Genomic DNA, 13,041 nt, shown 5'->3' on the forward strand with positions numbered 1-13,041 from the left:
GCTGACTTTTTTTTTTTTTTGTACTGAAAACACTGAGGAAGATGCAATGTACTGATTTTAGTGCACTGATGAAACCTTTAGTGGCATCTCTTCAATAATATACAGTAGGTAGTTGTTGGATACTCTGACTTTATTGTCTGTATTGCTGCTTTTGCAGAGTTAGAAGGCGTAACCATGAAAAGCCTACAAACCAAAGATACGTAGACAAGCGACAGCAAAGAAATCCTGAAGATAATGAAATAAACAGCATGGAAGGTAGTGATGGCTCCTATATAGATAAAAAGCAGAACACACCCAATAAGCCCCTTCATGGAGCCCGAAGCACGGTCGAAGCCTGCAGAGAGAGGACACCCAAATATTCTAGTGAAAAGTGGAGACGACAGGAAGAAGTGAGGGAGAAGCGCTGCTTTATATGTGGAAGAGAAGGACACATCAAGAAAGAGTGTCCTCATTACAAAGGAGGAGCAGGTGAGCAACCCTTGCCTGTTTGTGTTATATAAGGGCTTATAGCAAAGTTTAAGTGCCTGAATGAAAAAAATAAATATATAATGCTAAAATATAGATTTTAGAAATTGGTGACATGTATAAACTGAACTCTCCACTGTGCAATGATTTATTCCTCTATTTTTCAATGGTAGGTAGCCCAAAGGCTGATGCGTCATTTGGATCTCCTTCTTCATCCAGTCCACTGAAACCCCAGGGAAGGTTTATCCAGGTAAAAGATTCCATTTCAAATTTATTTGGTATACCTCATCACCACCCTTTTTCTACTACAAGTACAAGCCCGAAAAACAAATCCTCCTTGACTGTGCTATCCAGGGAGTTGCAGTCAGCCAACAATTATCATAGAATGGTAGAGTTGGAAGGGACCTCCTGGGTCATCTGATCCAACCCCTGCTCAAAGCAGGATTCGCTAAATCATCCCAGACAGATGTCTGTCCAGCCTCTGTTTGAAGACTTCTATTGAAGGAGAACTCGCCACCTCTCGTGGTTGCCTGTTCCATTCATTGATCATTCTAACCGTCAGTTTTTTCTAATATCTAATCTGTGTCTCCTCCCATTCAGTTTCATCCCATTACTTCTAGTCTTTCCTTGTGCAAATGAGAATAAAGTTGATCCTTCTACAATGTGACAGTCCTTGAGATATTTGTAGACCTCTATTAAGTCTCCTCTCAGTCTTCTCTTCTGCAAGCTTTTATTGCCCAGATGCAGTATTTTGCATTTTTCCCTGTTAAAAACCATTCTGTTAGTTGCTGCCCACTGCTCCAGTTTATTTATATCTTTCTGAATCCTATCTCTCTTCTCTAGTATTAGCTATTCATCCTAACTTTGTGTCATCAGCATATTTAATCAGTTTACCCTGATTTGAATGGGACTATACTTTGGTGGCTCCACTGTGCAGTAGAAAGCAGATGCAGCACCTTAATTCTCAGGCTCAGTGGGGGTTCCAGAGGTTTAAAAACTAGAATATTCTTTATTGTAAAAGCTAAAGGAATCTATAGAGGTTGCTTGTCTAGAAGTGGGAAGGCGAGGGCTTTGATTCTGGCTTCCAAGACCCTGCACAATTCTGAAGATTAGTATAGATTTTTAGTATTTTATTGAAAAATGGGACATGCTCTGTCATGCGTACGTCCATAGTAGACTGAAGTGACTTGAATTCATTGTGACATGATGTGACAATGCTACATTCTCCAATCAAGGCATGTGGTTTTTTTTTTTTTTTTTTTTTTTTTTTTTCTTTCAAATCTCCTAGGTGTCCTATAAGTCTTTTATGTTACATATAGACCTTTACATTGTATGGGCAAGTTAAAACACAAGAAGATGTATGGACTTCAGTAGAAGTAGCCTAGTCTTGCTCAGTGGAAACTAATATGTAGATGCAGAATTTCAGTGTGGATCTTGGGAATGTTCTTTTAGAAGGACACAGCTGTACGTCACTGTCCCATGTTTTATTTTAAAATATAAAGTAGTGTGCTATCTAAACATACAATTGTGACTGCAAAACTAAAGTTGAAAACAATTTGAATCTTGACATTGATTTTATGCAAAATTTCAGGCAGTACCATTACAAGATGAAAAAAGGAAGCTGAAGATGTCTTTCAGTCCTCAGTCAGGTAAATGGTTTTGGAGCTGCTATGCTAATTATGTATCAAAAGGAGGTATTCTCAAGTTTAGAAGTTATCCCTTTCTAACAAGATGGGGTGATGACGTCCCAGTAGCTGGGAGTCCAACCACTGTGACCCACTCGCCCTCTCTGATCCTGAGACCTGAGCGGTAGTCACACTGCTGCTCCATTAATTCTTATGGGAGTGTCAAACATCAACAGAGTGCAGCTCTCCATCTCCGATGGTCCCATTAAGAATGAATGGAACTGCAGTGCGCGTGATCAACTTCTGCTTCATTGCTTCTGCTTGGGGCACTTTCAATCTCCAGTTCTCTGGATCAGTCCCACCAATCAGCAAGTTATCTCCTGTTCTGTGGGTAGGAGAACTTCTAAAATACCCATTTTTAATTGTGGCAAAGCAAATGTAAGTTTTTTAAAACCTGAAAGAAAACAAACAAATTTGGGAATCCTAAAGGCAACGTGTCACTTCTACCACACAGTTAGTGCCATAAAAAAAAAGTCGACTTACGGACAAAACTTTATTTTTCTGATTTGTCAGTGATGAAAAACATGCAAAACACAAGCCGTGGAGACACCATCACATGTTTCTCAATGCAAGCAATGACTAGCCAGGTCTTTCCCCGGGAAGGAACAACCACGGGAAAGGCAGTCTCCAATGAAGGAAAACACCTATGCCAAAACATGGTATCCATCCACAGACAGCTGTTTCGGAGTATTGCCCCTCATCAGTGTGGAGTAGGAAACTGGCCAGTAGGAGCAATGCCTAGTAGAAGACTGTGAAAAATGAGGATGAATGAACTCATCCTTCCCGTGCTTGTTCCTTCCTGGGGAAAGACCTGGCTAGTCATTGCTTGCGTTGAGAAACATGTGATGGTGTCTCTGCAGCTTATGTAAAAATATGCAAAACACATTTCCCATAAGGGATGGGGGCATTGCTCTAGAATCACTGCGTTGAGAAACATGTGATGGTGTTTCCACAGTGTTGGATGTTGATCTCCATGAGTTCATTCATCCTCATTTTTCACAGTGATGATAAACAGTCTGTATGCTGCTGCTACATTTCAACTGATCTGTGAGGGTTCTGGGTGTTGGACTCCTCATATCTTCTTTTGACCTATTCACTGACTAGGTCAGCCACTTTCTCTTATTAGTTCAGCTTTCCTCAGACTACACAGTACTTCTGTCCGTAGACTGGCTGCAATAGTAAAGCAGCTTTCCCATGTGAGGCGCTATACTTTGTGACCAGACCATCCATCAACCTACTCTATAATTTACTCTGACAGCAGCCATAGTGCATTCTGTGAGGGAAGCTGCACTAATGAGAAGATCGGCAATCCCTTTAATGGAAACATATAGCCACTCTTGAGAGAGAGAGAAAATAGTGGGGGTTTTTAATAGGTCTACTGGCATATTGTGTGTATCTGTATGTAATAGGTATGTATATTAATATACCGTATATACTCGTGTATAAGCTGAGATTTTCAGCCCATTTTTTTCTCGGCTTGTACACGAGTCGTATAACTGGGGGTCGGCGGGGGAGGGGGAGCGTAACAGATCATACTTGCCTCCTCCCGGCACGGTTTCTGCAGCTCCCCCCGCTTCTCCACGGTCTCCCTTCCTGCCTTCAGTGGTCACATGGTACTGCTCAATAAACTCATTAATATGCGCATATTCATGAGTAATGAGCGGTACCACGTGACCGCTGAAGGCAGGAAGGGAGACTGTGGAGAAGCGAGGCTGTAGTGCAGAGACCACGCCAGGGGAGGTAAGCATAGCGATATTCACCTGTCTGGGGTGTCCATCGCTGCTCACCGCTGTCTGGTGCATCCTCTGTCTGTGACGTTTAGGCAGCAGGGGGCGCGGTGATGTGGCTAGTGCGCGCCATGCCCTCTGCTGCCTGAACATCACTGACAGATGACATGGCAAACAGCGGTGAACAGCGATGGCCCCCAGACAGGTGAGGTCCTGAGCAGGAGTGGTGAGTATAGCATTTTTTTTTTTATTTTTTTTTTTTTGCAGCAGCATATAGGGGCATAATATATGGAGCATTTTATGGGGGCAGCATATGGGGGCATATTAGTCTATGGGGCAGCATATGGGGCCATATTAGTCTATGGGGCAGCATATGGGGCCATATTAGTCTATGGGGCAGCATATGGGGCCATATTAGTCTATGGGGCAGCATATGGGGCCATATTAGTCTATGGGGCAGCATATGGGGCCATATTAGACTTTTGAAATTTACCAGTAGCTGCTGCATTTTCCACACTAGGCTTATACGTGAGTCAATGAGTTTTCCTGTTTTTTGTGGCAAAATTAGAAGAATTAGAATTAGAAAATAAGGTCGGCTTATACACGAGTATATACAGTAATCATTTTCACTGTTTATACTGGGCTACGTTCAGCATTTGTTCTTGGAACGCATTCCTGGATCACATGCCAAATTTATCTTTCCATTTTGCATATACAGTGCCTTGCGAAAGTATTCGGCCCCCTGAAACTTTTCAACCTTTTCCTACATATCATGTTTCAAACATAAAGATACCAAATGTAAATTTTTGGTGAAGAGTCAACAACAAGTGGAACACAATTGTGAAGTTGAACGAAATTTATTGGTTATTTTGAATTTTTGTGGAAATTAAAATACTGAAAAGTGGGGCGTGCAATATTATTCGGCCCCTTTACTTTCAGCGTAGCAAACTCACTCCAGAAGTTCATTGTGGATCTTTGAATGATCCAATGTTGTCCTAAATGACTAATGATGACAAATATAATCCAACTTTGTGTAATCAAGTCTCCGTATAAATGCACCTGCTCTGTGATAGTCTCAGGGTTCTGTTTGAAGCACAGAGAGCATCATAAAGACCAAGGAACACAACAGGCAGGTCTGTGATACTGTTGTGGAGAAGTTTAAAGCCAGATTTGGATACAAAATTATTTCCAAAACTTTAAACATCCCAAGGAGCACTATGCAAGCGAAATGGAATGTGTATCATACCACTGCAAATCTACCAAGACCCGGCCATCCCTCCAAACTTTCATCTCAAACAAGGAGAAGACTGATCAGAGATGCAGCCAAGAGGCCCATGATCACTCTGGATGAGCTGCAGAGATCTACAGCTGAGGTGGGACAGTCTGTCCATAGGAAAACAATCAGTCGTACACTGCACAAATCTGGCCTTTATGCAAGAGTGGCAAGAAGAAAGTAATTTCTCAAAGATATCCATAAAAAGTATTATTTAATGTTTGCAACAAGCCACCTGGGAGACACACCAAACATGTGGAAGAAGGTCAGATGAAACCAAAATCAAACTTTTTGGCAAGTCCAGACCTGAATCCAATCATGAATCTGTGGAAAGAGCTGAAAACTGCTGTCCACAAACGATCTCCATCAAACCTCACTGAGCTCGAGCTGTTTGCCAAGGAAGAATGGGCAAGAATTTCAGTCTCTCGATGTACAAAACTGATAGAAACCTACCCCAAGCGACTTGCAGCTGTAATCGCAGCAAAAGGTGGCGCAACAAAGTATTAAGTTAAAGGGGCTGAAAAATATTGCACGTCCCACTTTTCAGTTTTTGAATTTCCACAAAAAATAACCGATAAATTTCGTTCAACTTCACAATTGTGTCTCACTTGTTGATTCTTCACCAAAAATTTACATTTTGTATCTTTTAAGTTTGACGCATGATATGTGGGAAAAGGCTGAAAAGTTCCAGGGGGCCGAATACTTTCGCAAGGCACTGTATAGGCAAACCTTAAGGGTGTGTACACACGTTGCGGATTCTGCTGCGGATTTTTCCATGCAGATTTGTCTAAATCCGCAGGTCAAGACCTGTGGTTATCTGTGGATTTACTGCGGTTTAGCCTGCGGTTTTCCCCTGTGATTTGACACCTGTCATGGAGCAGGTGCCAAACCGCTGCGGAATCCGCACAAAGGTGGCATGCGGATTTAAAACCGCAGCAAATCCGGGCGGAAAAATTTGCACCATGGGCACTGCAGTTTTTATTTTGCATTGACTTAAATGGTACTGTACACTGCAGCAGAATCTGCAACGTGTTCACACACCCTAACTGTGCAGTAGTCTTTGGAGTGTAAACCAATGCAACCTAACCATACTATGGACTGTTAATTTATTTATTTTTTTCCCCTTCTTTCCTCTCCTTAGGAAGCCTTTCCACTAAATACATGACTCAGGGAAAAGCCTCTCATAAAAAGGCACACCAGGAATTTTAAGGGTGTAAGCACACTGCCACAGATGAAGCCCTTGGCCGTCCAGGAACATGCCTCTACTTTTTTTGTTTTGTTTTTTGGAACAAAGTTTACGTTGAGCAAAGCTTCTTTGTACAAGCAGCATTGAAATATTGGACATTGCAAATAATCCAATTTTTCTTTTTTATTCAAGATGGGAATTTAAAAATGTTGTTTTAATGTAAAACTTGCCATGGGAACCTACTACTTCTTAATTTATTTTATTTGAACATTTTTAACTAAAGATCCACGGAGATATACATTGTGTATACCAAGCTGGACAATATTAAATTATAATTTGAATTTAAAGCCCCTTATACCCCACACCATTTTAATTGCAGCAGACCTATTAATATCTCTGGTTGCCCATGTAACGAAGATTCCTTGTTTTCTTTTTACAGAAATGAATATTTTTTGAGGTAAATTATATTTATTGTGTCAGGAGTCCTTTGTATAAAATTGTTTAAACCATTTGAACCGCTGCTGTAACATGATTTTATGATAATTGTATCCAGCTCGATTTTGAGTCTTTTTATGTAAATACCTCATTGGATGCAATGCTACATCTATTACTATTTCTTTCCTTTTTATTGGTCCTCTTTCATGTATGCTTTGAACATCATATTTAAAAAAACAGTTCTTGATGTATTGCATGACATTTGACTCTGAAAGCGGGTTGTTCCAGAATTTTGCTGCTAATGTCCAAAAGAAATTGAGGAAAAAGAGGTTTATGGTGATAATAAAAAGAAGGAAAGTTCAATGCCTCTTTATGTATATATATTTTTGGATCTTGCTATATCTGAGCCATTGACATCCATGCAGAATTGCTTTCTACGGTGTTCTGAGTTCTGTAGATGGGAGTGGCCACATTTGCGCATCCACCTCTGTTTCCTGTTTCTTCTCTGCGTGGGTGTTGCAGGAGACCCGTTTTTGCCAAATTTGAGTTTCAGATGTGGCCCCTACATCTAGAAGGCACTTATGGCATATCCCTCTTTTAAGGGAATCTGTCAGTAGGATTTCACCCCTCAAACTATTTATATGCACATGTAGCTCTTGTAAAGGTATTGCTGGACTTCTCTTTAAATGTTGAGTCCATTACACCATTGCTGAAAATCAGTGTCTTTGATTTGATATGCAAATGATGCTGACAGATTATGGTAGATCTGAAGCCTCTGTCACTCCAGCTCCAATTCCTGCCCAACATAGCCCCTCCTGCTTGACTGACAGCCTCTATGCTGTTTGACTTCAGGCAAAGGAGTAGAGGCAAGTAGGCATCTTAGTACAATTTTTTACTAATATATTTGTTTATGCATTTTTACATTATACCACACCTACCAAAAAGAGGGATTTTTGGTGCTCATTGTAAAATCTTTCTTGGAGCCTTCATTGGGGTACACAGGTAACCATGGGTGAAATGCTTCTGTCGCTAGGAGGCTGACGCTAGACAAAAAAGGAAAATGGCTCCTCCTCAGCAGTACACACCCACTGACAGGCACAAAGCACATCAGTTAGTGTTAAAGCAGTAAGAAAAGCTAGCAAAACTCGACATATGCACCAACACAACAACAGGCACGTAGGCCAAAAAACAGTACAAACAATTAGGGAAGGTGTGTCTCCCAGTGAAGGCTCCAAGAAAGATTTTATGGTGAATACCAAAAATCCCTCTTTATTGCTTCATTGGGGGACACGGGTAACCATGGGATGTCCAAAAGCAATCCCAAAGGTGGGAAATAGAAAAAGAAAAAAAAAAAAAAGTAAAGAAAACAGACTTGGGTCGGCCGGTGCGTAACTGCCGCCTGCATCACCTTCCTGCCCAAGCCTGCATCAGACGAGGCATGGGTATGAACCCTGTAAAACTTTGCAAAGGTGTGCAAAGACTACCAGGTTGCGGCCTTGAAAATCTGCAAGGCCGAAGCCTGGTGCCGAACTGCCCAGGAGGCCCCCACGGCCCGCGTAGAGTGAGCACTCCCCCATGGAGGAGACTGTTTGCCAATATTGGAGGCATACCGTGTTCAGGACAAGCAAATTCAGCAGGCACTAGTGGACTTTGAAGGTCTGCATAAGGAAGCAGTCCTTGAAAGGTAGACTCAAATAGCTCTGACCAAATCCAGCTTGTGGAGGGACTTCTCCAGGTAATGGATCAGAGAAGGACATGGAGAAGGAAGGACAACGTCTTCATTAATGTGAAAAGAAACTACCTTGGGAAGGAACAGGTCTGAGAACAACCTGATGTAAAATCAGGAACGGTTGTATTGATTGCATCTACAATAGACCAAGATGGTAGATATGTACGTATTCACTGTAAAGTTTTTAATATGGAATTGTTATTGATAATAGTATATATTCCTCCGCCTTTCAACAATACGGTCATGAATATTATAGCTGGTATTATTGGAAAGACCCCTGGTGTCCTGGTAATGTGCATGGGGGATTTTAATAATATCATTCACCCATATCTGGATAAGCACAATGCGGATGCAAGCTTACAACATCACCCTATTTCTAGATTTGGAGAGATGGTGGTGGAGTTCTCATTGTTAGATCTGTGGAGAATTAAATATCCTAAGTCAAAGCAGTTCTCGTGCTACTCTAAAACACATAATACTTTATCTAGAATAGACTTGGTCCTGGGTTCGGAAGAAATGTTGCACATGATGGATAACATTGCATATTTACCCAGAGTACTATCTGATCACTCTCCTATACTAACTAGTCTTAACCTCCTGCCGGGTTTGAGTCTTTCTCGTAATTTGTGGTCGTTCAACCCTTTTTGGTTACAGATTGTAGACAGAGCCGATCTTGCTTGCCCTCAAACATTATTTTCGAGAAAATGGTACTGGTGAAGTATTGCTTAATATGATATGGGATGCTATGAAAGCCTGTTTGAGAGGGACATTGATTCAGGGGGTCAGCAGGTCCAAGACTAAGTCTAATCAGTTTGGAGTTTTCTTAGGGAACGTGTCCAGGCGACAGACCATAGATACATATCTACAGGGCAGTCATGAGATTTGTTGGAGTGGAAGGAGGCACAAAAAGCGTATGACTCTCACATTAAAGAAAGGGCTAATATCAAGAGATTATTTTCACAGCACAGATTTTTTTGAAGAAGGGGAGAAGGCAGGCCACCTCTTGGCAGTAATTTCTAGGGCACAGAGGGGGAATTCATTTATTGGAGCACTTGGGGATCAAAATGGGGTATTAGTTAATTGTCCTGACAACATTTTTAACAATTTTCTCTGAATTTTATAAAGAGCTTTACAGCTCTAAGTTACAATACAACAAAGAACAAATAATGTCTTACATGGATGGTATTTCACTGCCCACACTTTCAGACATGGACAGGATTTATTTAAATAGTCCATTACCGTTGGAAGATTACAAGACGCTGTTACCGCTATACCCAATAATAAATCACCGGATTCAGATGGCATACCTGCGGAAATGTATAAAAAGTTTGGAGATGTCTTACTTCCCTAGCTCCTTAAGACCTTTCAGGTGGCGGCCGGGACTGGCTCTCTAACCCCATCAATGCAGGAGGCTCTAGATGTAGTTATCCTTAAACCAGACAAAGATCCTTTATTGCCTGATTCTTACAGACCTATCTCTGTTGCCTACAGATGTTAAAATTATTGCCAAAGTATTAGCCACGAGACTGAACAGAGTGATATCTTCCCTAATCCATACAGATCAATCTGGATTTATGCCCTCCAGATCAACTGCGGTAAATATTCGACGGTTGTATCTTAATATACAATTACCAGCCAACAACTCAGAAGATAGAGTGGTCTGCTCTCTTGATGCAGCTAAGGCCTTTGATTCTATGGAATGGGAATTTCTTTGCGCTGGGGGATTCATTTAACTCTTGGGTAAAGCTCCTATATTGCTCTCCTAACGCAAGAACTAAAGTTAATGGCCATCTCACTACTCCGTTTCACTTGGGCAGGGGTACCTGACAGGTATGTCCTTTGTCATCATTGGTATTCGCTATGGCCAAAAACCGTTGAACCCATCTCTTCAGGAAAGCTTACAGCTGCCTCCTCACCACTACTGGAGCTACAGCCTCACCATCACTGGAGCTGCTGCAACCCCCCCCCCCCCCCCCCAAACCTACTGTCTCCTTCCCCACCATCCTGTAGAATGTAAGCCCAAAAGGGCAGGGTCCTCTCTCCCCTCTATATCAGTCTGTGATTGTTAGTTTTACTGTAAGTGATATCTGTACTTTGTATGTTACCCCTTCTTATGTACAGCACCATGGAATCAATGGTGCTATATAAATAATAAAATGGCCATTGAACCCATGGCAGCAATGATTAGATCTAATCCAAAAATAAGAGGGTTTCAACGAGGGGGACTAGAGGAAAAGGTTGCCTTATATGCCGATGACACATTGCTTTTTCTGGCTAATGCAGGAATTTGGGCAATATTCAGGGTTGAAGATCAATTGGGGCAAATCAGCACTTCTACCGGTGGATAATACGGCTAATATATCCAATTATAATTTTTCAGGCCTACGGGTGGTCTCAATTTAAATATTTGGGGGTACAGATTTCCCCGTGGGTCAGCGATTATGAGAGCCTCAATCTCCTCCCCATTCTTTATAGGTTTAACCCCTTCATGACCAAGCCTATTTTGACCTTAATGACCAGGCCATTTTTTGCAATTCTGACCTCTCAAATCTCAGATCCTAGCGATTCTGAGATGTTTTTTCATGACATATTGGGCTTCATGTTAGTGGTAAATTTAGATCGTTAATTTTTGCGTTTATTTGTGAAAAAATCTGAAATTTGCCGAAAATTTAGAAAATTTCGCAATTTTCAAATTTTGAATTTTTATTCTGTTAAACCAGAGAGTTATGTGACACAAAATAGTTACTAAATAACATTTCCCACATGTCTACTTTACATCAGCACAAATTTGGAAACAAAATATTTTTTTGTTAGGAAGTTATAAGGGTTAAAAGTTGACCAGCGATTTCTCATTTTTACAATAAAATGTACAAAACCATTTTTTTTAGGGACCACCTCACATTTGAAGTCACTTTGAGGGGTCTATATGGCAGAAAATACCCAAAAGTGACACCATTCTAAAAACTGCACCCCTCAAGCTACTCAAAACTACATTCAAGAAGATTATTAACCCTTCAGGTGTTTCACAGGAACTAAAGCAACGTGGAAAGAAAAAATGGACATTTTAATTTTTCCAACAAAAATTTTCATTTAGCATCAATTTTTTTCATTTTCACATGGGCAACAGGATAAAATGGATACTAAAATTTGTTGGGCAATTTCTCCTGAGTACACCGATACCTCATATGTGGTCATAAACCACTGTTTGGGCGCACGGCAGGGCTCAGAAGGGAAGGAGCACCATTTGACTTTTTGAATGGAAAATATGCTGGAATATTTAGCGGTTGCCATGTCCCGTTTGGAGAGCCCCTGTGTGCCTAAACATTGGAGCTCCCCCACAAGTGACCCCATTTTGGAAACTAGACACCCCAAGGAACTTATCTAGATGCATAGTGAGCACTTTGAACCCCCAGGTACTTCACAATTTGATCTGTAAAAAAAAAGTACTTTTTTTTTCGCACAAATTTTCTTTTATCCTCAGTTTTTTCATTTTCACATGGGCAACAGGATAAAATGGATCCTAAAATTTGTTGGGCAATTTCTCCTGAGTACACCGATACCTCATATGTGGTCATAAACCACTGTTTGAGCGCACGGCAGGGTCCGGAAGGGAAGGAGCACCATTTGACTTTTTGAATGGAAAATTTAGCTCCAATCGTTATTGGAACCATGTCGTGTTTGGAGAGCCCCTGTGTACCTAAACATTGGAGCTCCCCCACAAGTGACCCCATTTTGGAAACTAGACCCCCTAAGGAACAGTGAAAATAAAAAACAATTTTTTTTCCTCAAAAATGATTTTTAGCACACTATTTTTAATTTTCACAAGGCTAAGAGGAGAAATTGGACCACAAAAGTTGTTGTCCAGTTTGTCCTGAGTACGCTGGTACCCCATATGTGGGGGGGAACCACTGTTTGGGCGCACGGCAGGGCTCAGAAGGGAAGGAGCATCATTTTGACTTTTTGAAAGGCAAATTACTTCTAATCGTTAGCGGACACCATGTCATGTTTGGAGAGCCCCTGTGTGCCTAAACATTGGAGCTTCCCCACAAATGACCCCATTTTGGAAACTAGGCCCCCTAAGGAACTTATCTAGATGCATAGTGAGCACTTTGAACCCCCAAGTGCTTCACAAAAGTTTATAACGCAGAGTCGTGAAAATAAAAAAAAAAAAATTTTTTCCTCAAAAAATGTATTTTTAGTGCGCAATTTTTTATTTTCACCAGGGTACCAGGATAAATTAGACCCCAAAAGTTGTTGTCCAGTTTGTCCTGAATACACTGGTACCCCATATGTGGGGGGGAACCACTGTTTGGGCACACGTCGGGGCTCGGAAGGGAAGTAGTGACATTCTGAGATGCTGACTTGGATGGAATGGTCTGCGGGCATCATGTTATATTTGCAGAGCCCCTGATGTACCTAAACTGTGGAACCCCCCCACCAGTGACCCCATTTTGGAAACTAGACCCCCAAGGAACTTATCTAGATGTGTGGTGAGCACCTTGAACCCCCAAGCGCGTCACAGAAGTTTATAACTTAGGCTG

General features: G+C 41.4%; 1 protein-coding gene across 2 annotated transcripts in view; it reads left to right on the top strand.

The window, feature by feature from the left end:
• The window catches only part of TUT7 (terminal uridylyl transferase 7), a 149,666-nt gene extending 142,532 nt beyond the window's left edge, over positions 1 to 7,134 (top strand). For both annotated transcript variants that reach the window (XM_073545990.1, XM_073545991.1), the window contains 4 exons: positions 158 to 468; positions 639 to 715; positions 2,057 to 2,114; positions 6,292 to 7,134. In XM_073545990.1, the coding sequence (XP_073402091.1) occupies positions 158 to 468; positions 639 to 715; positions 2,057 to 2,114; positions 6,292 to 6,359 (514 nt within the window). In that variant the 3' untranslated portion in view covers positions 6,360 to 7,134. The remainder of the gene's footprint in view (positions 1 to 157; positions 469 to 638; positions 716 to 2,056; positions 2,115 to 6,291) is intronic.
• Positions 7,135 to 13,041: the final 5,907 nt, after the last annotated feature.

Source organism: Dendrobates tinctorius, unplaced genomic scaffold, assembly GCF_039654945.1.
Source record: "Dendrobates tinctorius isolate UK_male_01 unplaced genomic scaffold, ASM3965494v1 ptg000144l, whole genome shotgun sequence".
In the NCBI taxonomy this organism is placed as follows: domain Eukaryota; kingdom Metazoa; phylum Chordata; class Amphibia; order Anura; family Dendrobatidae; genus Dendrobates; species Dendrobates tinctorius.